The following is a 22,200-nucleotide window of genomic DNA, read 5'->3' as shown; positions in this document are numbered from 1 at the left end:
CTCCCCCCTTGCCACAGTGATCCTGATTCATTACCAAAAGTTTTCCTGAAGAACCTTGGAATCTTGTCCCAGACCTTTTGAATACGCACAAGTCAGGGCTTTCCAGTCTTCTGGCTAATTAGATGCTAGGGTTTCCTCTGGGATGCACATCCTCTTGCATCATCTTCACTCTGAGTTTTGTCAGCAAATCTGATATACCTTTGCCGACTGAGCATTGACTTAAATATCGGAATTGACCTGCATCTTTTCTGGCATTTCTTGGGTGTATTCTCTCTATTGCTTAGAAATATAAGTCTAAGTACAATGAACAGCAGTTAGAGTAGAAGCAATATCTTTAATTCCTTTGCTAGGTAGTGATAAACTCTAAGAAAATCTAATCATGTCACTTACTGGCACAACATCCTTTAGTGCCAGGCTCCATCACTCTTGGACAGAGTTCCAATGCCTCAACGTGGTTACCAGGGCGCTGCATGAGCTCACCCTAAGGACTGCTCTGGTCTCACCTCTTCCAGACCTATCCCATGCTCTTCTCTCCCCAGGCACACTGAATGTCTTTCAGTTCCTTGGCTTCATCAAGCCCCTTGTTGACTCCAGACTTTTACGTATACTGTTCCTTCTGCCTTGAACATTTTACTGTATTATCCTCCCTGGATACCTAGGTCTCAGTTTGGATGTTAATTCTGCTGGGAAGCCATCCAGAGCCCTCCCCTACCGTGGGTTAACACCCTCACCCCTGCTCTCAATCATCTGGGTTAATCCTTGTCACACAGTTTTGAAATCATCCATTTCCTGTCATCTCCCCTAGATCTCATAATCATTTAAGCAAGGACCATGTCCTATTGGTCACTCTGTCTCTGATGCTCAGCATCAAAGAGGATGAGTCAGTGTCTGTGGAAATCTTCTGATGTGGGCATTTTCCTGGGCCATTTTTGATTTAGACATGAGGTAGTATTAGACACTGTTCTTTTGAATTCTATAGATCCTGCAAGATGACATCCTCAAAAACGACAGGTTTTAGACAAATGGTGTTAACTCAGAAAGACATACCAAAGTTCTGTCAGTCAGCATCGGAATAATTGAGTGTATTGAGTAATTCCACCTTGGATCAAAAGTTCTATATGAATTATCTCATTTAATATTCCCATAGACTCTTTGACATCACATCCTTTTCATTTCCTTTTTACAGATGAGGAAACTACAGTTCCAGGGGAATAACATGCTGAAGGACATGTGACTAATTAGTGGCAAAACCAGGTTTGAAATCCAGGTCTGTATGTGCTCCAAGGTACAGTGATTCCACATTGCCTTAGAAATGTCCATTTGTCTATCGGGAACGAATCCCATCTTAACATCTTACATGGACGCTTCTAACAGACTTCCTAGATTGAACCCTGTCTCTCCAATCTGGTTAGCTGTGTGACCTTCAGCAAGCCTCTGCTCATTTTGAGCCTCAATTTCCCTAACAGTAAAATGGGGATAATCATCACAGTACCCACCTCACGCACTGTCATAAAGCTTAGATGTAAAAAAGCTGGTAACGTTCTCAGAGGGGTACCTGACACATAGCGCTCCACAACTTTCAGTTCCTGTAGCCATTGTTATCCTTTTTCTGTAAGCGCTGTTAGTATAGTAGAGAATTTTTATAGTGTGCTTGTGGCTTTATTATATTGCTTCTCAACCTCATGTGCTTGAGGATTTTGAAGGGAGCAGGACATGGTAATGTGAGCAACAACCATTTTTCCATTAGCTTCTTCTTTACAAAGTAGGCTCAAATAATGCTCGCATACCGATTTGAATTTTACACACAACCCCAGACTTCAGGAATGGCTGGTCAGGCATCGTGGGGTATATGTGTTATGGGAGTTTTTTTCTTTTTTTTTTTTTTGCTACATAGAACATGACATTGTCAATTCATAATGAAATGAACTAGAGTCAAAGAACATACAGATTAATCAGGAAGAAAATAAACTGACATGAGCCTGTAGTTCTCCACCATGTTTAAATACATCTCAAATTATCAGCCCTTTACCCTTTAGCCCGTTATTAGGGCATAATGAACCTAGTAGTTAAAATATTTTCTAAAGTCAGACAGTAGAATTGAGAAGCAGTGACAAAATTTCTACCAGAAAGTTTTGCTTGTTTGATTTGGGGGTGGTCATGAGCCTTCTTTGCAGCAGTGTGAATGGCTGAGTGTAGAGAGATTGTGAGACATTCAGATGACAGCAACGATGTGGATAACAGCATGTGTGGAAGGCGGTGATATCAAAAAGGCAATGGGATTTGCTTTGCATTGGTATTGCCTGCAGTGTCAGTATATAGGTTTTGAAATCTGTTGTCAGGCACTACATAGGGAGATTTCTGTTTAAGTAGAGGGCTCTCAAGGCTGTCTCCTCATTCACCGAATTCCTGGTTGACTTACTCTCCAACTTCCCCCAGCAGATTCCTGCACTGCTGCCTTCTTGAAGTATTTGATTAGCACATCTCAGTTTCAAGAACTATACTAGGAACTGGAGATACACAGCTCAATTACAACACTATTGTTTGGCCCCTGCCTGCGTTTTCAGCCTCTTCTGGCACATGATCTCATTGTTCTTTGAGAAAACCACAGTGGTTTTCTCAAGTTCTTGATCAAAACCCAAGGCTTTTGCCCATGCTGTTCCCTTGGAATGCTCTTCACCCAAGTAGCTTAAGTCACACCTCACATCTCAGACCTCTTGTCACTTCTTCCCAGAAGTTTCAGCTTCCCAGGCTGCTTTAGATTCTTTATTATCACATCCTCTCTGAGAACTGAATTCCTTTGCTTCAGAACATGTAGTTTCTACTTGAACAATCTGACGTATGATTAGAGTAAGGTCTGTCTCCCCTGCTGGACTGGAGTTTCCGTGAGAGCAAGGGATTAACTGTTCATCATTACGTGACCAAGTGTTTGGTATAATTCCTGGCACATAGTCAATGCTCTGAAAAGAACTGCTGAATGAATATGCGAGTCTCTCTAGTAGAGAAGATCACAAGTCAACAGAAGATTATAATACATTATGGTAGATTATGATAAATATTATATGGGACATGCCAGGGATGCAGAGGAAGGCATTCATGACCCAATCCTGTTGAGGAAATCCTGTTGTGAATTATGTCTAAGAACTATAGCTAAATAAAATCACTGTAAGGAGTTGTAATGCATGCGATTTCTATTATGCTCCCCAAACATCCAGTCTCATTACAAAATTTCCTATTTATCTTCTTCCCTTTTGCTGAACGAAATAAAGAAAACTGGCTAACTAATTGAGTTTGTACGCCATTTATCACTGAGTATGATATATACGTAATTTTCCTCTCCTCTCTCCTTAATACTGGGTATTACTAAACTTTTCATCTCTGCATATATTTGACTGATGAAACATTACATTTCAGGGTTTAATTTACATTTCTTCACTTGAGTGATGTTGAGTGCTTTTTCCATGTTTACCAGCCATTCTTTTACTGAAAGAGTGAAGTATTCAAGATACTTTCTTATGCTAAAAAATATAGGTTAAGACCTTTTTCTTATACTGTGACAGCATTTTGATTTATTGAGTTTTATATGTTGTGTACTCATAGGCCTGCTTGTGCATAGATATTATCTGTAAGGATGCACAGAAGTCTGGTAACGACAGTTCCCTCTGGCGATTAAGATGCGAGAGGATTAGCAGGAAAGGGGAGGAGAGGGAGGATTACTCTAATTTTGATCCTTTCTTTGCTGTTTTTGGATACATGTATTTGCATTTACATGAGGTTATTACTTTTATATCAAAGAGCAAATTTTTTCCAACAAATTAATTTGCTTATTAACTTGAGAAGAGTAGGAAGATGACTCTGTGAGCCAGAAACCATACATTCCACTGTCTTCAGGGATCAGGTAATTGACCTCAATGTGCCAGAGCCAGGTGTGTAATAGGGAGTGGTGAGGCCTGTGGGAAACTGGAGTGTCCCATCAAAGAGAAAGCAAAGTCAATTTTTACATGACTCTGCCAACCTAAGGAATAGGTCTGATGGTAGTTTCTGCCAGTGGGCTGTCAGTTGGAACTTACTGCCTGAAACTAAAAGAAAAAGGGACACCCACTCCTAGAGGTATGGGAATATCTGAAGACTGAATTCCCACTCTCTTTATCCTGACAAGGAACAAACAGAGAGACAGCCCTTTTATTAGACAGTCTAAAAAGCTTTGTCAGTTCTCATACACCCTTCCTCTCATTCCACTTACTAATATACACTTGGATCCCTTACATACCTGGGCAGGAAGAGGTGCCAGGTAGGGGAGCAAAAGAAAATTTACATAAAATTCAGAAATTGTGCCTAAAAATATCACAATTTTACTAATGATGCCATCAAAGACCTTCCTGTAACAAGAACAGTAAAATCTCCTTTCAGCAATGCCTCATGATGAAACCAGTTGAGCTCAGCCTCCTGTCTATTAAACAAGCCAGAGTCTGCCTTGAAAGAATAAGGCAAGTTTTAAACAGAGACAGTAATGAAGGAACCATACATAGACAGCTACTGTGGCATGTGGCCCTAATCCACTAGAGCAATTCGTTATTTTGGTCTTTTATTACGTGTGGACGACAAGTAACAAACGGCAGAACCAAAATAGGTCATCTTCCCTGTCCCCTAAAATGTTAATATGTGTGAATAAAAATAAGGGCTTAAACTTTTCCATACTATATTTCTCTGGAAGGTCTCTAGATGATTTCCGAACTGCAGTTGAGCCTGACGTGTCCCTGAAATATTATAAATCTCATAACTACCAGGACCTGTTGTGCAGTGTTTGGTCAGCCAGTCTTAGGAAAAACACTGAGCTATGGGCAAAGGAATTATCAGTTGGTCTTGGAAGACCTAAAAAGCTTTCCTGGAAACAAAAACAAAAACACAGTCCATAGAGTCTAATACCAGCTTGGCCTGAAGTCCATTTCATGGAACACTGGGTCTGCAGGCTATGAATAAGTGTTACATAGGAGAAGCCTCTGTGATCAAAAATGTTTGGGAAATACCGGACTAAAGTTCTATAAGTTTCTTGTCTGCAGAACTTCTCAGAGCCTTTAATATGCTATCCTATTTTAGAAGGCTAAGAAGGGGCTATTATATGCAATATTTCTCATACATACTTCATGCTATTCTACAGAAAACTGTTGCTGAATTTTGAATTTCCTTCAATTCTCAGACCTTTTTCTCTATCATGACTGTCTCTAGGGAATACAATGGTACGCGGTCAAGAAAATTTTATTATGTATTTTCCAAAGGAGCTACCTTCAGAAGCAATTTTTGTAAAGATTCTGGTACTGGAATCTCAAATAACGCAACTTGAAAAAAAAGTCTCAATCTATGAAATACCCTTTATTTTGTTAAAATTAGTTATACGCTGTGAGACTGAATACAAACAAGTTGTTTGGAAAAATGAATGAAGTCATTTTGTGGGTAGGTGTTTTAATATTCCTTCTAAGCGTCCATTGTCTTCTCTCTCTTTTATCCCTTTCTCTCTGGTTTCTCTTTCCCATGCTCCGTTTTTACATCCCTCTATCTCACTGACTGTGGGTCTCCTTCCCTGTTCTTCTGTTTGTTTTCCTGGGTCTGAGTTCTGCGTATCTTTCCTTTCGTCTCTTTTGCTCTTGTCTTGGAAACTAAGTCATGATAAGTCAGGAACAAAATATCCTGATAGATTGTGGGGGGGTTTTCTTCACGGAAATAGCCAGGAGTATGATGCCTTTTTCATTATATTAACTGTACACTGATGGTTAAAAACAAAATAATCTGGGATTTCCATATCTATCAAACTTAGAAAGTTTTGTGATGTGAGCTGGTCTCTTCCTGCTGCTCTCTCCGGCTGGTAATCCAGTCTAAGTAGACAAGAATACCAGGTAATATTTGCTAGCAACCAGTCATAGAAATAGTCACAAGTTACACTGAATGAGAAGGGAAGGCCTATCAACGTATCATGGAGATTTTTCTTAATTAGATTGATGCTAAAAATCCACAGTGAATTAAGACCTCCTCTACTAAGCAGTACTTGTAGTGATTTTGTTTTCACGTATTTGTCTAAGTTGGATATATACATAAAGTACATGAGAATAAAATCCTAAATAGAGAAAAATGCATGAAAATTTCCCCATCAAACTTTTTATCCCCTCGTGCCTTAAACAATGACACTTCAATCTTTCTCCAAAACGGAAACCATTATTTACAAAAATGTTTCTAATTGCTCAATGACAATGACCTTAGGAAGGGAAATCAAGCAACCATCTCTAAGACACAGAAAGGGAAGGGGCAGGTATTGCCCAAAGTACTGAATGTTTCTGCAAGTATCCACATGGCCGCACTTTCTCTTCTCACCCAGATATTTTGGCATCTGGCAAGAAAGCCTTTAGAATATAACTCGTGTTTATGTTAGATCCTTGTTTGCCTGTGTTTGAGAAATGGGCGCTTTGGAGTCAGACAGCCCAGGAGGATCTTTTGGCTCTGCCACTACTGGCTATCAGATTTCGAGCAATCTTACAGCCAACCTCTGTGCCTCAGTTTCCTGGCGAGTAAAATGGAAATAATAGAAGGCTACACCTTATGAGGTTGGGGTTAGAATGAAATGAATATACAAACTTGAAGGACTTGGAAAAGTGGTACATGGTAAGCCTTCAAGAAAATGTTAGCCATTATTTTTATTATTGTTATCATTATTATTACTGTTTATATTCAATTATTTTTAAAACTTTGACACTGATACTCTTTTTATGCCACTACAGATCAATTAGAATAATAAAATATAATTTCACAAGCCCCCTAGAAATTCATTTTCATTACATCATCTGCTTGGAAAAATTCTTCCCTTAAATAAATAATTACGTTTGAGTCATCATCTTCTTGTGTATGAGTATTTTATTTTAAATTTAGTCCCTGGAAAGTAATTGGAGATTACAAAAAGACTGTACATTATATTTTTAGTTGGTCTCAACCAAAGATATTGAGTAAGGTGTCTCCCATCTATTTTGGGTTATAGAAATTAATAAAACACAACATCATGTGAATTCTAGTGTAACAACCTATATTCCCTCAGAGTAGCGCTATGCACACATCCAACAGTATAGTGCTTTCTAAAATATCTGCAAATGACTATGCCAAAATTTAAGTTGTTGAGTATGTTTTCTTGGTATTTTCAGCTATTAGGCGACAGAGGATCACTTTTCCACTAAAAGTCCACTCCTTAAAAACTTCTCCAAATATCATGTATTATACTTTGAATAAGTTGCTAAGATGATACTGCAAAATTTATGTTCCATTTAAAACAATCTGGTCTCAGATTGTGAATCTTAAAACAATCCAATATAAGCTTTTTAAAAAATCAAGCTGTGCCTCTGTTTTCGGAAACACTATAAAAAGGCATCTGACCTGCCATTTCAGAGAAAAGCAAATAACAGCAACTGGAACACTTACCATGGGAAATGCACTATGTAGAACAGAATATGTTTAGGACAAACGTGATATATGGATGGTCAACTGCTGTCACAGATAGAAACTGGTTTCTATCCATTCTTAAAATGAGAAAGGGAAATGCATGACACATCATAAATGTGCCAAAGTGGAGGCAATAGTTAGATAAATGGTGGTGTATCCACCCCCCGAAATCCTGTGTAGTTATTAACAATAATGTTCTTTAAGAGTATGTATTAAGCTGGAAAATGTTCATATTAAAGGGAACAAGCTGTTGATCAGACAGTACTATAACACTGTAGTTCAATAAAACACGTACTTTGTGAGTTTCTCTTTAATGATGGGTTAAACCTCAAAGAACATATACTTATTTTCTTACAAAGCGACGATAATCTCTGAGCAGTAATATTATGGGTGACTTTAATGTATGGATGTACTTCTGTATTCTTCAAAATTCCTATAATGAACATACATTCCTGAAGAAGACTTACCATCATTAATGATATCCAGGGTAAATAGTTTGAAGCAGCTCCCACAAAAGATAGTGGCTAAAATGCCACTGTATTGAATCATATGAAACAAAACTTCATAAAATAATGTCTGTTTCTAAGCATTACCCACAATTATTAGTAAGATAGGAATTGATACCATCATTTAGTGAGCACTTGAGGAGAACCAGACATTATGCAAAGCACATTATACACATGATTTCCTTAGTTCTCACCACAACCCCATGAAGCAGAAGCGATTCTCATTCCCGTTTTACAGATGAGGAAACAGGTTAGGAAGCAAATGTGACTTGCCCAAGGTCATTCTATTAGTAACTGGTACAGCTGGGATTCCACTCATGTCTGCCTAATCTCACAGTTCGTGGTCTTAATAACTACACTGGAATTGTTAATTTATATACCCACTTCATATTTAATTTGCATGTAGAGATCTAGGCCATAAAAAGAGTTTTGATCGAAGTAACACATAGACTTTTCCCACACGTGCCAATGGATTCCAAGATTCTGGAGGAGTAGGATGCTATGGAAATTATAAACAATCACCATAAGACGACAGAATACTCTATACTTCACGGAATTTTGCTCAGAAGACAGACACTAATAGCCTAAACCTACTACACCAAAGGGCTCAGAGTGTCCAAAGTCAAACAAACGTGTTCTAAGAGACAAAATGTTACCACTATGTGGCTTCACCTCTCACAGAAACTTACAGCCAAATGCCGTCTTCCCCTCTGCCAGCACAGACAGTGCATTGCCTTTGTGTCTTCCACCCAAATCCTGAAGGCAATTCTATTTCTAGATCATTAGTGATAGAAATGAACTGGAAACGAAATGGAGATTTCTAGTTAACAGGCTCAATGCTTTCTTTGGCAGAGACTACGAGAAATCATCATGGTTTTATAATGTTTATTGGCTTCTAGGGCCAAGAGTTGCTTCCTGTAAGAGGATGCAATAGCTTTTCTAGTCTAGCTGCCTGCCTTCCCTGCAGTAGAGGTGCTTTACTGTGCTGACTGTGATCTAGAATAAGTAAATTATCATGGTGCAAGTTTCTCAACCTCAGCTCCACTGACACTGGGGGTGGGATAAATACTCTGTTGTGGGAGCTGTCCTGTGCATTGTAGGACGGTTAGCAGCTTCCCTGGCTTCTACACACCTGACACCAGGAGCACCCCTCTAGTCGCAAACACTAATGTCTATACCAAATGGCCCCTGAGAATTGGCCTGATTGAGAACCACTGATCACAGTGTATTTCTTTTTTAACATCTTTATTGGAGTATAATTGCTTCACAATGGTGTGTTAGTTTCTGCTTTACAACAAAATGAATCAGTTATATATATACATATGTTCCCATATCTCTGCCCTCTTGCATCTCCCTCCCTCCCTATCCCACCCCTCTAGGTGGTCACAAAGCACCGAGCTGATCTCCCTGTGCTATGCGGCTGCTTCCCACTAGCTATCTACCTTACGTTTGGTAGTGTATATACGTCCATGCCTCTCTCTCGCTTTGTCACAGCTTACCCTTCCCCCTCCCCATAGCCTCAAGTCCATTCTCTAGTAGGTCTGTGTCTTTATTCCTGTCTTACCCCTAGGTTCTTCATGACATTTTTTTTTCTTAAATTCCATATATGTGTGTTAGCATACGGTATTTGTCTCTCTCTTTCTGACTTACTTCACTCTGTATGACAGACTCTAGGTCTATCCATCTCATTACAAATAGCTCAATTTCATTTCTTTTTACGGCTGAGTAATATTCCATTGTATATATGTGCCACAACTTCTTTATCCATTCATCCGATGATGGACACTTAGGTTGTTTCCATCTCTGGGCTATTGTAAATAGAGCTGCAATGAACATTTTGGTACATGGCTCTTTTTGAATTATGGTTTTCTCAGGGTATATGCCCAGTAGTGGGATTGCTGGGTCATATGGTAGTTCTATTTGTAGAATTTCTCCAAAGAAGATATACAGACTGCCAACAAACACATGAAAGAATGCTCAACACCACTAATCATTAGAGAAATGCAAATCAAAACTACAATGAGATATCATCTCACACCGGTCAGAATGGCCATCATCAAAACATCTAGAAACCATAAATGCTGGAGAGGGTGTGGAGAAAAGGGAACCCTCTTGCACTGTTGGTGGGAATGTAAATTGATACAGCCACTGTGGAGAACAGTATGGAGGTTCCTTAAAAAAACACAGTGTATTCTTAAACCTGGATTTTTCACATCATTTTAAAAACAGCTTGACCTTCCCATGGTTCAGAGTACCCTATGAGCTTGTCCCTCTAGGTGTGGCTGACTGGGCAAAGATCGGCAGATGACCCAAGCTGCGTCAATCACATTCAGTCTTTTTGGAGAAGGCATTTAAGACACAGGAGGCGAGTATACTTGGGCTATACCATGATGCTGAGTGAGATTAGAGTTGGTACCACAGAAATAAAAGCTTCACACAAATCCCTAAGTTGTGGGAGAGCAGAAGTTAAAACCCTTTAAGAGGGAACCTGTCTACAGAGAGGAGAATGAGGGAAAGAAAGAACAAAAACAAAGAAAACAAGAATGGCAGCTGCCTAAATAGTTTATGAATCCTATGAAGTTTGGCTGAATTTCCTGTAACTGGGTTTCCCAGAATTCCTCTATTTTCTTAAAAAAAAAAAATTTCTCCTTTCTTGGTCTAGCTTGTGTGTGTTTCCTTTCTAACCACCTCATAATTCATAATGAAAATACATGAGTCAATCTAGAAGGTGTCCTTCCCCCTCTATATCTAGAGGTAGGATCATGGACCCTAAGTCAAGAGATTTAGGTTCTAATTCCTGCTTTGTGACCTGAGCAAGTGAGTCACTTCTCTGAGTCCTGATTTTCTTACGAAGAATTTGAAGATCAGCTCACATTTGGCTCTAAAATTATGAAAGATAAAGATGGGGAAAGACATCTGTGATCGCTTTGAACTTTGGACCCTCTGTTTGACAGGCATATAAAATTGTTTAAAGGTGGTGGTCAAGACTTGGTATTAGAGTCAGTTACTTTCATCTCAAGAGTTAGTACAGCTACAACTTATCAATCATGGGACCAATGGAATAGTGATTAACCCTTCTAAGCCTCAGTTTCCTTCATGTTTAAAATGGGAGGGAAAGTGTATCTGCTCCAGGGGTCCCCATCTCCAGGTTTTCAAGCCCTTTTCATCCACTCCCATGCTGAACAGATAGGGTTGACTTATATAATCAATATGATATTGTGAAAACAAGGAAGGATAACTTCTGAGCCTCTATCATAAAAGAAAAGGTCACTGTGGCTTCTACATTGTTCTCTTGGGTCACTCACTCTGGGGGAAGCTGTTGCCATGTTGTGAGGACACCCAGCCCCTTTGGAGAGGTCCATGTGGCAGGGCACAGAGGCCAGCTGCCAACAGTTCTGTGAACGGGCCATCTTAAAACCACCCTCCAGCATCAGTCAAGCCTTCAGATCTTGACAGTAACCACGGAAGGGACCCTAAGCCAGAACCATCCAGCTAAGCTAAATTCCTGATCCATGGAAACTGTGAGACAACGTTTGCCGTTTACAGCTGCTAACTTTTGGGGGGAGGGCATAAATTGTTACATAGCAATAGATAACAAAGATGGGGGTGTTGGGATGAGTAAATAAAATAATGCATGAGAAATGTTTAGGACAGGGTTTGGTACATGGTGAACTCTCAGGGCACTTCTATCTGTTCATGAATGTATGTGAACCCCTAGAGCAGTGCCTGGCGCATAGTAAATGCTCACTAAATACGTGTTGAATGAATGTTAGGTATTATTTTTTCACTACCATTATCATCATCATCATAATCATATATAACCTCGATCCAAAATCAATTCCCAGATGAGTTGGACCCTCAAAATTATAGACTTGAAAAGATTCCTTTACCTTATCTTCTCTACACAATGGTCAACCAACAGCTATTTGAAAATGCCAAAGCCAGAGAAACAAGAATTCAAACTCTATGTAGAGGGCTGGCATTTGTCTAACAGCACTTTGGATGCACCTTCTTCATTATCCTGAACCATATTTAGATGAAACAAAACATATATATTATGCACAGTAACGACGCAGATGAGCTCCTAGAGAGAGGTGTAAAGCCAGCTACTTACCATCGACACAGGAAGGTCGGTTTCTTGTCGTTCCAGCCACTTTCCCAGGTAGACAGGAACACTTGACTGTTTGCGATCGCTCCTCAATGCGGTTCTTATTACAACATCTGTGCGCAGCGATCACTTCACATGTCCCTCCTTCTGGCAAGAGAGGAAGAATCAGGACGCTGATTAGAAATAATTCAGTGGGCATTCAGGCATGTGAGGATATGTGCGAAGGGGTTGGGGAAAGCGAGAGAAATAAAAGGAAGAGTTTCTATGAGGTTCAGTTACTGTGGGATTCTCTCCCATAACATGTACATATACATGCATACAAGATTATGTACAAGGGATGTCTCATCTTGGAGAAGACAAGCATCACAGCAGTACTCTTTAAATGCAACAAAGAGCACCAATGAAGAGCCCTCAAGAGGCAACACTTCCTGGCTGTACGTACGGAGAGGCAGCGGAGTAGTGAATGCCTGGAGCTAACACAAAATGAAGATGTTACCACATTTAAATGCATTACATTTGGGGAGCTCACCCCTGTGTTATCTTTGCATTTAGAATTCTCTGTACTCCTACTAATGATAAGCGACAGACACTCCAGTGATACAGAACCTGCAGTGGCAAGAAAACTGCCCAGAAATGAGCTCTCCTCCCCAGCACCTGCTCCTCTCAAGCGGGATGAATAGAAAATCTAGTTGTGCAGTCATTTCCCCAGTCCAGATCTCACCCAAGAGGGATAGAAAGAGTCACTGGAGAACATCATCATGTGCTTTAGATGGAATCTCAAATTACAGACCAAGGCATACGGCTTCACTTCATCGTTACAGGTCAGCCATGCATTCGTCAGAATTTAGTGGCAACTTAGGGTATGCCACTGTCTGCTAGGTTCTTAACGGGTGCTCTCCCGGGTGTGTCAAATGTCACTGAGATTCAGCTGGATCTTTCCAGACCGCAGGACACCAGCTAAGCCAGTTCTCCAGGGACACAAAAGATACTCCAAGTTATCAGAAACCAGGAATCAACTTTCCTAACATCAAGTTTTGCATTCAGGAAGGATGGTTTTCATTTGACAAGAATGGACCCATACCATTTAGGATCCTTGGCATTTAGGATTCAGTTGGCAGTAATTCCTCAAGCATTTATGAAGCAACCACTGTCCACAAATTACTAGAAGGGACGTGTATCCAGCCTGTACATGGTGAGCACTTAGGAAACATTGTAAAAAAGGAGCAGAGGGAGGGAAGACAGGAGGGAGGGAAGAATTTAAACCCAACACCGTCCTATCCTGGGGCACTGGTCTCCTTGCAGGCTACTGGCTGAACATGGCAGGCGTGATCCCTTTTGAGCGTTGCTCTGAAGAATAGTCTCGACAAGCTGAACTAGGTACCACCTAGGACAGTCTTCTAGTGGATCTCTGGCTTATTCTCACCTCTTCCATATCTTTCCCAAATGTTATTTTATCGGCGGCACATTTGACCACCTTATTGAACTCATAATTCCCTTAGCCAGCACGCATGACCTCACTTTGCTCTTCACCATGCCCCGTCCCACACCCCACTGCCAGGGTACCTGTAACTTTCAAATACAGCATATAACTTATTTATTTATTGTACTTATTGTGTGTTCCCCACTGGAATGTAATTTCCTCAAGGACAGGTGTTTGTATTGTCTTCCATTAAACATCGTATCGTTATGAGAATTTCAAAAGTGCTTTTAGTACATATTTCATTTAAATTGCAAAGTTGTTCAAAGATAGAAATAGGACGATTGTTACCTGTATTTTTTAGTGAGGATGCAGACTTAAAGCAGCCAAATGACCTAGCCATAAAACTAATGGTGACAATAAAAGTATTACAGGAGTTAACCATTTATTGACTCTTTACTGTGTAACTGACATCATGGTAGATACCGTATAAACCTTCAATTTACTATATGCTCCCGAAAGCCCAATGAGCTTATGATTACCTTTTACAGAGGAGGCAACTGAGATCCAGAGCAGCTTAAACATTTGCTTACGTTTCACTTAGCAAGTACCTGGCAGCATCCGGACCAGAATTCAGATCCTCTGACCCCATATGTATGTTCTTTCCCCAGTCCCACCCTGGTACCCATACTGCCATTCCTCTGCAAAGGGACTAGGAATTGACAAGTGCTCCATTTTCATTAAAACCTTGTAAATAAAGTCAATGACCCCAGACCACATCCTCCTCAGGCTCACGGATGATGGATTTGCACCCTGGAAGCCAGAGGTGTTGCTCTAAATAACAAGCTCATCTGGTCTTGACAAGTTGAACTATGGCTCCAATTACACCTGCTGCTCAGATACACCAATGCGGAGCCCAGAACCAGGTCTCAGAGGGCCACAGGACCTTGCCATTTAGAAAGTCTGAATGGCCCTGTCATACCCAAATCTCCTGATTCCCAAGGTTTACACTTGTGACTGACCCACCCCTAGTCAATCAGAGAAATCTAACCTTTCAATCTATTCTAACTACGAAAGCCTAGCCCACTGACTTGTAATGACAAAAAGAAAATTAGATCTTTGACAGGAAAAGGCTCACATCTGCAGTCCTTTGATCAGAAGTCTTCAAGTTATGCCTAGTGGGGCTTCATAGATTATCTGAGGGGCTCAGTTATATCACTGGAGGAAAGGAGAAAGCAACTCTAGATACTTTATTTTTAATATTCACCATAGTACTTCAATGTTTTATTTAAATGTTTATTTTAACATTCAGCATAATCCTGCAAAGGAGTTCCTCTGCTAAGGAAAAAGTGAAAACAACTGTACTTCGCTGCTGATCAGCTCTGAAGCTAATATCAAATGACACGTATTTATTGGATAGATGGATGATTGAACCAGATGAAAAATGAATTACAAATCTGTCATGGATTATTGCACAGTCATTTAACATGGAACTTACAGTTTTTCGAGAAGCTTAGATGTCTTTGCTACGGTAGTGTATAGCAAGCTGGTAAGATATACTCACCCTTTCCAATTTCTATGTGTTTTTTTATTTCTTGGCTATATCAGAAGCCACATTTACTTTGGTCCACCCAGGACATAGTGAGAGGCTGATCAAATTCTGTGAAAAGAAATACAGTTCTGGACTTCTATAATAACCACAGGGATAAAACTTTTCAAGACCCTCTGCAACTGACTATACAGTCTTATTTACTTATTGGCCTCATCAGTTGGCTGCTTCAGAAAGGAGACTGGAAATCAAAATTTTCCCAGCTTTGGCCCCCATGAAAGGAAAGGGTTAGGTTTGTCATAACCCTTTCTGGGAACTAGAAAATTGTTCTTTTAAATCGATTTTATCTGCATTTTAAGAATTACCTAGTGAACTGTCCTTTCAAAACTAAGTGCCAAGGTTATTGCAGAATCATAATGATAATATTTGTCATGTAAGTGTCTTTCAGTCTTTGGCGCCAATGCCAGTCCATTCTAAATTTTATCTCAGTCCAAGTCAAAATGATTTCAAGATGATCTGTGGCCTCTCAAAGGAAAGTCATTTAAGTGCCCAGAATATTGAGCTTTCCTTTCTTGCTTATGGATTTCTGGAAACTCGCTTCTTTTCTGGATTTCCCTCAGCATCTGTAGATCCAGCAAAGAAGACAGGTGAAGTAACCTACTAGCTAATGGCAGAGAATGTGTCACAAACGTAAGCCAGTGTGGAATTCAGACTTAGCAGGTTGTTGCTTGTATCACCACTTTGTCTATAAAAAACACACCTAAGATGAAATATAAGCAATTAGCCTTCTACCCTAAATCTAGCGTTGTAAGGGGTCGCATTGTTCTTCCAGATTAGGAGGTAAATACAGTAATTATATGACTAATGCAGGCCAATCTGAAAAAGTTACATGCGTTAGATGCACATCAATTTCACAGTTCTCCCTCCACGCAAATTTTTAGAACAGTGGCATTGCTTCCCGCTCCCCTTGCCCATGTTCCCCAGGTGGCAATGGGAGAGTCCCCCGCAGGGAAGCTCCCCCGGGCAGCTCTCCACTTCCCCTGTCTGCTCTTTCTTTTGGATTTGTCAGCACTCTGAGTACATTATCAAAACCGGTTTTTAACAGGAAGAGAAAGTTTCTACTACCCCCCCCCCAAAAAAAAAGACAGCATTTCAAGATTATTTCTGGCAGCAGCAACAGCTGGAGAAGTTAAAAAAAATGCCAAGCCCAATATGCTCCCAGCAATGACCCCTCCTTCCCAATTCAATGCATCACTGTCTTGCCCTGTACAAGTGAGGAAACACAAGAAGATGAATTGCTAAGGATAATATTTCTTTTAAAAAAGAGTTCCCACAGATGACAATTCCATGTCATGATGGAAAGGGAGGATGAGATTAGGAATGACTGTCAGGCAGATGGCTTAAAACTTGAAGGTTGGCGTCCTAAAACAGTTTGCCCCCCAAAATGGACATCTAATAGAAATAGCTTATACCAACCTACGTGATTGCTCTGAGCTATAAACTGGGTCAACCATTTAAAAATGGGCACTTGTGGGAGATTGCTAAGGTCTAATCCTTTTCATCTGCCAGGGAATTTGACGTCCAGTAGTATGTTTTGGTATTGATGTTTTTCCATTACCAAGCATAGCCAAGTATTTGGAAATTATCACAACACCAAGTTTGCTGGGAAAGAAGACGCTGGGTGAGACTGTAAAGTTGAAATGGAAGAGAATTATCTTTTTTTTTTTAAACTTAAGTCTAAACTCTGTATTTTGGGGGGAGGGGGGTCCCTGTATTCACTATTCAACTCTTCTTTAGGTGGTCTCCTTGAATCAGATTGTTAAGTTAGATTTCCCTGCTATATGATCCTACAATCTCACATAATTATCCCATAATAATATTCACAATGCATTATTTTGGCATTTTTAAAGAATATTTCACTTTTCTTATCTGTACAAGAACAGCAAGTTTTCTGTTTCATTACTCTGTTACTGGGCCCATGTCTGGCCTATAGATATTTGTTGAATGAACCTCTTCCCCAAAGACTAGCTTTTGTCCCCGACTGTATGCTCACTTAAGTAAGCCAGACTTTTCTTTTATAGCGCGTCTCCTAATTGGAATGATTGGTTTACTACCTGTCCATCTTGTTGGGCTAGACACTCTTGTGATGGCAGGGACCACATCTTGTTTACTTCTTTATCCCTAGTGCCTGGAGTAATAGTTGACATTCACACATTCGCTAAATTACTGAATAATTAAATGACTGAATGAGGGATAGAAGGAATAAAGGGAAGAAGCAGAGGACGGAAGAAGGAAGGGAAGGAGTGAGATGGGAGGATGAAAGAGGAAGAAAGGAGAAACTAAGAGAAGAAAAAGAAGAGAAGAAAGACTGATTAAAAATTAATCCTCTTTGGGGAACTTTTCCTGAGTATCCATTACGTGGTCTTTTCAGAAAATAAACTTGAATGATAAATGTAGCTTTTGCAAAGAAGTGACGGACCTTCAAATACACCTTCCAGAAAAATCAGCTTGGAACTCTCATTTGGGGGAGAGCCAGACTGTACAAAGGAAAAGCTTTTCATTCTAAGTGAAATGACTGGAAAATGAAAGAGCAATTTAGAGTAACCATAAGGAAACTTCTGTCCTCATTCATAGCTAAGCCAGGATATATCTGCTTATCGTCGAAGCGGACTTTTAGAGGACATGAATAAAATGTGATTAAGGAATGTTAAGATTGACATGATAATCCGGATCCTTGCCTTTTCACTTTATTGCAAATGGTTCCTTTCTTTAAAAGCTGTTAAGTGTAAGGAAAAGCACAGGTTTGTTGAGATTCACTTTTGTAGGACTTCTTGATCAAGGCCTTATAAGTAGCTCTCTTGGAATCTATTGCAGCGGATGTCAGAAATGGATATTTAGGACTGTGTTAAAAATGCTTTATTGACCCACCGGACTGGAAGGAAGCTCCAGGTGTCTTTGTAAATCACTGACAAGAGAGACACGGATGGATCTTTAAGCATGTCTTGGTCGAGGAGGGCAAGATGGCCACTTGATTTTTTTATGTTTGAGATTAAACAAATTACCATCTCCTCTGTCCTAGGGTTCTGGGGTATATTCAGGATAGACAAATATAGGAAAAAGAAACAACTACTGGGGTAGACAACCATGTTTTAGGCAGTATAGCATAATGAATACAATAAAATATTGTAGAATCAGGGCCCCAAAGTGCAAGTCCTAAATCAGCTTCCTGTTTTTCTCCATTCTATGTCTCAAGGTTCTCCTGTGTAAAATGTGGATAATAATAGCATTAACTTATTAGGGCTGTTTTGAGGACTAAATGGGTATGAGAAATGAATAAGTATAGACAAACTGATTATAATAATACTTGCCTCAAAGTAGGCACTAAACTATATTCTGCTGTTAGTAATACTATTGGGATCATTATCTTTGACTAGATCAGAATTACTTGTGGAAACATATTGGACTCTTCGAAATTTTTTCCCTCTTTTGACCAACATGGACCATTCCCCACACCCATCTCCTTACTCTTACCCCAGGCCAGTGGTGGGGGAACAACATTTAGACCTCACCAGTCCCTTGAGATAAGATTGCTAAAGGTACTGTATAATACAGTAGACTCAACAAGCATCCCCCAGATTTCCCCTTTATAGTTTTTAAAGAAGAAAATGGCTCAAACATTGGATATGTTTGAACTCCTACTGTAGAAATCATTTTTAATAACTGCTCTAACAACATGGAAATATATTTTACTCGAAGATATACCAATGAGGTTACAAGAAGAACATTCTTGAATCTTTACTGATCTTTATATACTACAGAACTTTTACTTGTTTCCAGGCAGGATGCCTTGGATGGCATTAGGGAGGGGAACCCAAGTAATGGTTTGGGCATCAGACTGGCATTGTGCTATTCTCAGATCTGCTGGAGAATCTGTGTTAAAATAAGGCTGAAAATGTAACATCTCCTCCTGTGTATTTTTTGCCCCCAAATTTGTTTGCCTGATCTGGATCTGCTGTCAATCCAATGCAAATTAATGCAGTCACTGAAACAGCTTATTGCCCAGTAGGGAAAGCCACTGGAAGGCTGGGTGGGACATTCACCCTGGATGTTGATGTAAGTTTCTGGTAACTAAATCACAGTATCAGTGCCCTTCAGCTTCCCTGGGTTATGATCTCAAATAAATTAATCAAATTCTATTATGGTGATTAGGGAAAGAGTTGGAATGAAACACGGCTTAGAAAGATAGCTATGTCCACTCTTCCCCTCTGAGGTGCAACATTCTCAATCTAAATCCTGCTAGGATTTCTCCCAACTCTATCCTTACACCGACATCACTCATCCAGCTGGGTGAGAGTTTATCAGGTTTTCCTTTTCTATTGCTAGCCTTCAAGGCTGAGAGCAATATGCAAACAGTTTCTTGAATAGAAACAGGCAACCCTGTTTTACAGAAGCCACACCTCTACATATATTAATTTCTTTTAAATTACCTGAAATACTGACATGAAAGGTTGATTATATGAATATATAGATGTTATCTGAAATAATCAACATCATTTGAGCTACTAGCTGGGTGACTTGGAGCAAGATGTAACCTCTAAGCCCTGGTCCCTTGTAAGTAAGATGCCAAACTTAAGGAATGTTCTGAGGATTAGAGACTGTGTATCAACAGTAATTAATACACTGGGCAGGACACAGTAGGTCCGCTCTAAATAAGAGCTGACATTCTTCTTATTGTTAACCTAAAAAATGAAACCCAGTTTCAAAGACAATACTGGAGACAGTTACGTCTGACATGAGTTTTGATGGACGGACAGAATTCTGAAAGGCTGGAAAATGAAGGCATTTACTTGTCAAGCTCCAAGACCCCCCGTCAGATGTCTGAACTGTCTGTGCAATGATGGGTGGTCGAACGTGCTTTCTCCTTTGCATCCCTGCCTCAGCTACTCTTATGTCTTTATTCATTTTTCTTCCTGATATTTATTTAATGGCATACAAGCAGTAATACACTCTGAAAAGGAAGCCCAATAATAATTACAAACTTCAAAAAATTCTCTTAAAATGAAATTGTTCTATTATCCTGCATGGGTAAGTGTAATGGATGTTAAAAGGAACACAGGTGGTGATGATACACCATCTCCATTATTGAAACGTGAATGGACAGCAGGCAATGTGGTGACTCAAAATCCATCACCTCTAAACCATAACTGTTTTATGACATCTTTTCCTCCAGCTAAACAAAAATACATGCTATGGAACAACATTCCTGAGTTGGCTTAGAAGCAAAGACAAGAAGATCAAGATAAAATCTGAGATAATCGAGGGAGAAATGACTGTGAAATACTATCCCCAGAAAGAAACATTTTCACTTTAGGTTCTGATGATCCCTGGTGGGTCCTCTTGCTGAGTCTTAAACTGATCTTAAATTCTAAGTCCTTACTTTGGTACCCACAGGAGAACCACATGAAAATCCATAGATACTAGCTTTTACTTCCGTCTATGGTCTAATTACTCTCAAACTCCTAAGTGAGTCATCAAGTGTTATGGAAATCTGTTATACAAACACTAAAATTAGCATTTTGCTTGTGCCTATTGAATTCTATAATTAAGGGTTTTGTAAGGCAGGGGTCTCTACGATATGAATGGCTGGGACTTTTCTAAGTCCTAGAGGATCCATGTGTGGTAGGATGGTTAAGAGCATAGCATTTGAGACTGGATTTTGGAGCCATATTTAATTGACTGGATTTAAATGCTGCCTGCACCCTTTGTGAGCTGTATGATCTCAGGAAAAAAACATTTAAGCTTTCTATTCTTAGCTTCCTCATCTGTAAAATGGGGAAAATAATACTTTCATGATTAGGTTGCTGTGAGGATCGGTGAGTAAACACTTGCACTGCACTTAGAACAGTGCCTGAAGTTTAAGAACAAGGCAAGTGTTTGCTATCAAGAGTCTTGCTATCATTAATTTTAGCTGTTGTGGCCATTAGGGCTTCCCAATGCCTATCTCTGGCTCTCTTCCTCTAGGCTTACGGTAGTTCCTAGTTCCCCTGTGGGAGGTGGGTCCATATGACTATTTCTGCGTTAAAGGAAGTGATGTGTGACTTACACACCAAGCTTTTAATTCCTTATGGAAGATTCTCCAGGGTTCTCTTCCTGCTGGTGTGGTAACCAGAAGTAATTTAGATCAGGGATCAGCAAACTTTTTCTATAAAGGTCCAGGTAGAAAATATTTTTGTTTTGTTGGTCATCTGATCTCTGTGGCAACTACCAAACTCTGCTGTTGGAATATGAAAGCAACTACAAACAATACATAAACAGAAGTGTGAGTGTGTGCCAATGAAATATTATGTACGGAAACCGAAACTTGAATTTCATGTTAATTTTTAGGTGTCACAAATATTCTCCTTTTGATTTTTTTCCCAGCCTTTGAAAAACGTAAAGATCATTCTTAGCCCATGAGCTATAAAACACAAATGTCGAGCCAGATTTGGCCTAGGGACCATAGTGTGTCCACCCCTATTTTGATCATTGGCTGCTCCCCCAGTTCTAGTTCCTGGGTAACTCCTTCAAACACAACCCCTCTGATGAACCGCAGTGGGCATGTTGCTTGATCAAGAAATAAACCTTCATCGTTTTAAGCCAATGAGAGTTGGGGCTGGTTTGTTATCGAAGCTTAACACAGCCTAATCTGACTAATATATTATTCTTTAAGATGATGAGAATAAAAGAGGTATATTACCCCCTCGAGAGTGCTTAAATAGGTTCCGTAAATATGTTTAACAATAACTAGGGTGGAACCAATCCAAGGCTTTTACCCGGGAAGGGAAGTATAGTCTTTCAAATCGACGCCTTCCATGAAGAACTGGAATGAGATACAGCAGCTCAGCTTCCTCCTCTGTGCAAATGCACCATCCAAGCCAAGTATCTGGCCCTTGTCATCTGGGTGTTTTATTGGTTTAGCTGAGAGGTAATCATGAAAGTATATATTTCTTTATATCATGAGATAGTGCCTCTCTTCCACAGCCACAGAGATCAGAAAACACACATTTAGGGGAAAGAAGGCAAACAGAAACTGATTTGTGTTACACATTGTAGAAGTCATTAACTATGACTCAGGTAGAAAAACTTATTACTTCTCTTTTTGACAGTG

The 22,200-nt window shown here is 39.8% G+C and overlaps 1 protein-coding gene across 4 annotated transcripts in view; it reads right to left on the bottom strand.

Moving 5' to 3' along the window:
• TAFA1 (TAFA chemokine like family member 1) overlaps window positions 1–22,200 on the bottom strand; it is a 769,514-nt gene that overhangs the window by 93,472 nt on the left and 653,842 nt on the right. For 3 of the 4 annotated variants that reach the window (XM_073787537.1, XM_073787538.1, XM_073787539.1), the window contains one exon: window positions 12,094–12,234. In XM_073787537.1, coding sequence (XP_073643638.1) covers window positions 12,094–12,234 — 141 coding nt within the window. The remainder of the gene's footprint in view (window positions 1–12,093; window positions 12,235–22,200) is intronic. The other variant, XM_073787540.1, reaches the window with a different exon arrangement.

Source organism: Tursiops truncatus, chromosome 10, assembly GCF_011762595.2.
Source record: "Tursiops truncatus isolate mTurTru1 chromosome 10, mTurTru1.mat.Y, whole genome shotgun sequence".
Classification (NCBI taxonomy): domain Eukaryota; kingdom Metazoa; phylum Chordata; class Mammalia; order Artiodactyla; family Delphinidae; genus Tursiops; species Tursiops truncatus.
The sequence above is the reverse complement of the archived record's forward strand: the minus strand, read 5'-3'. Positions and strand labels throughout refer to the sequence as shown.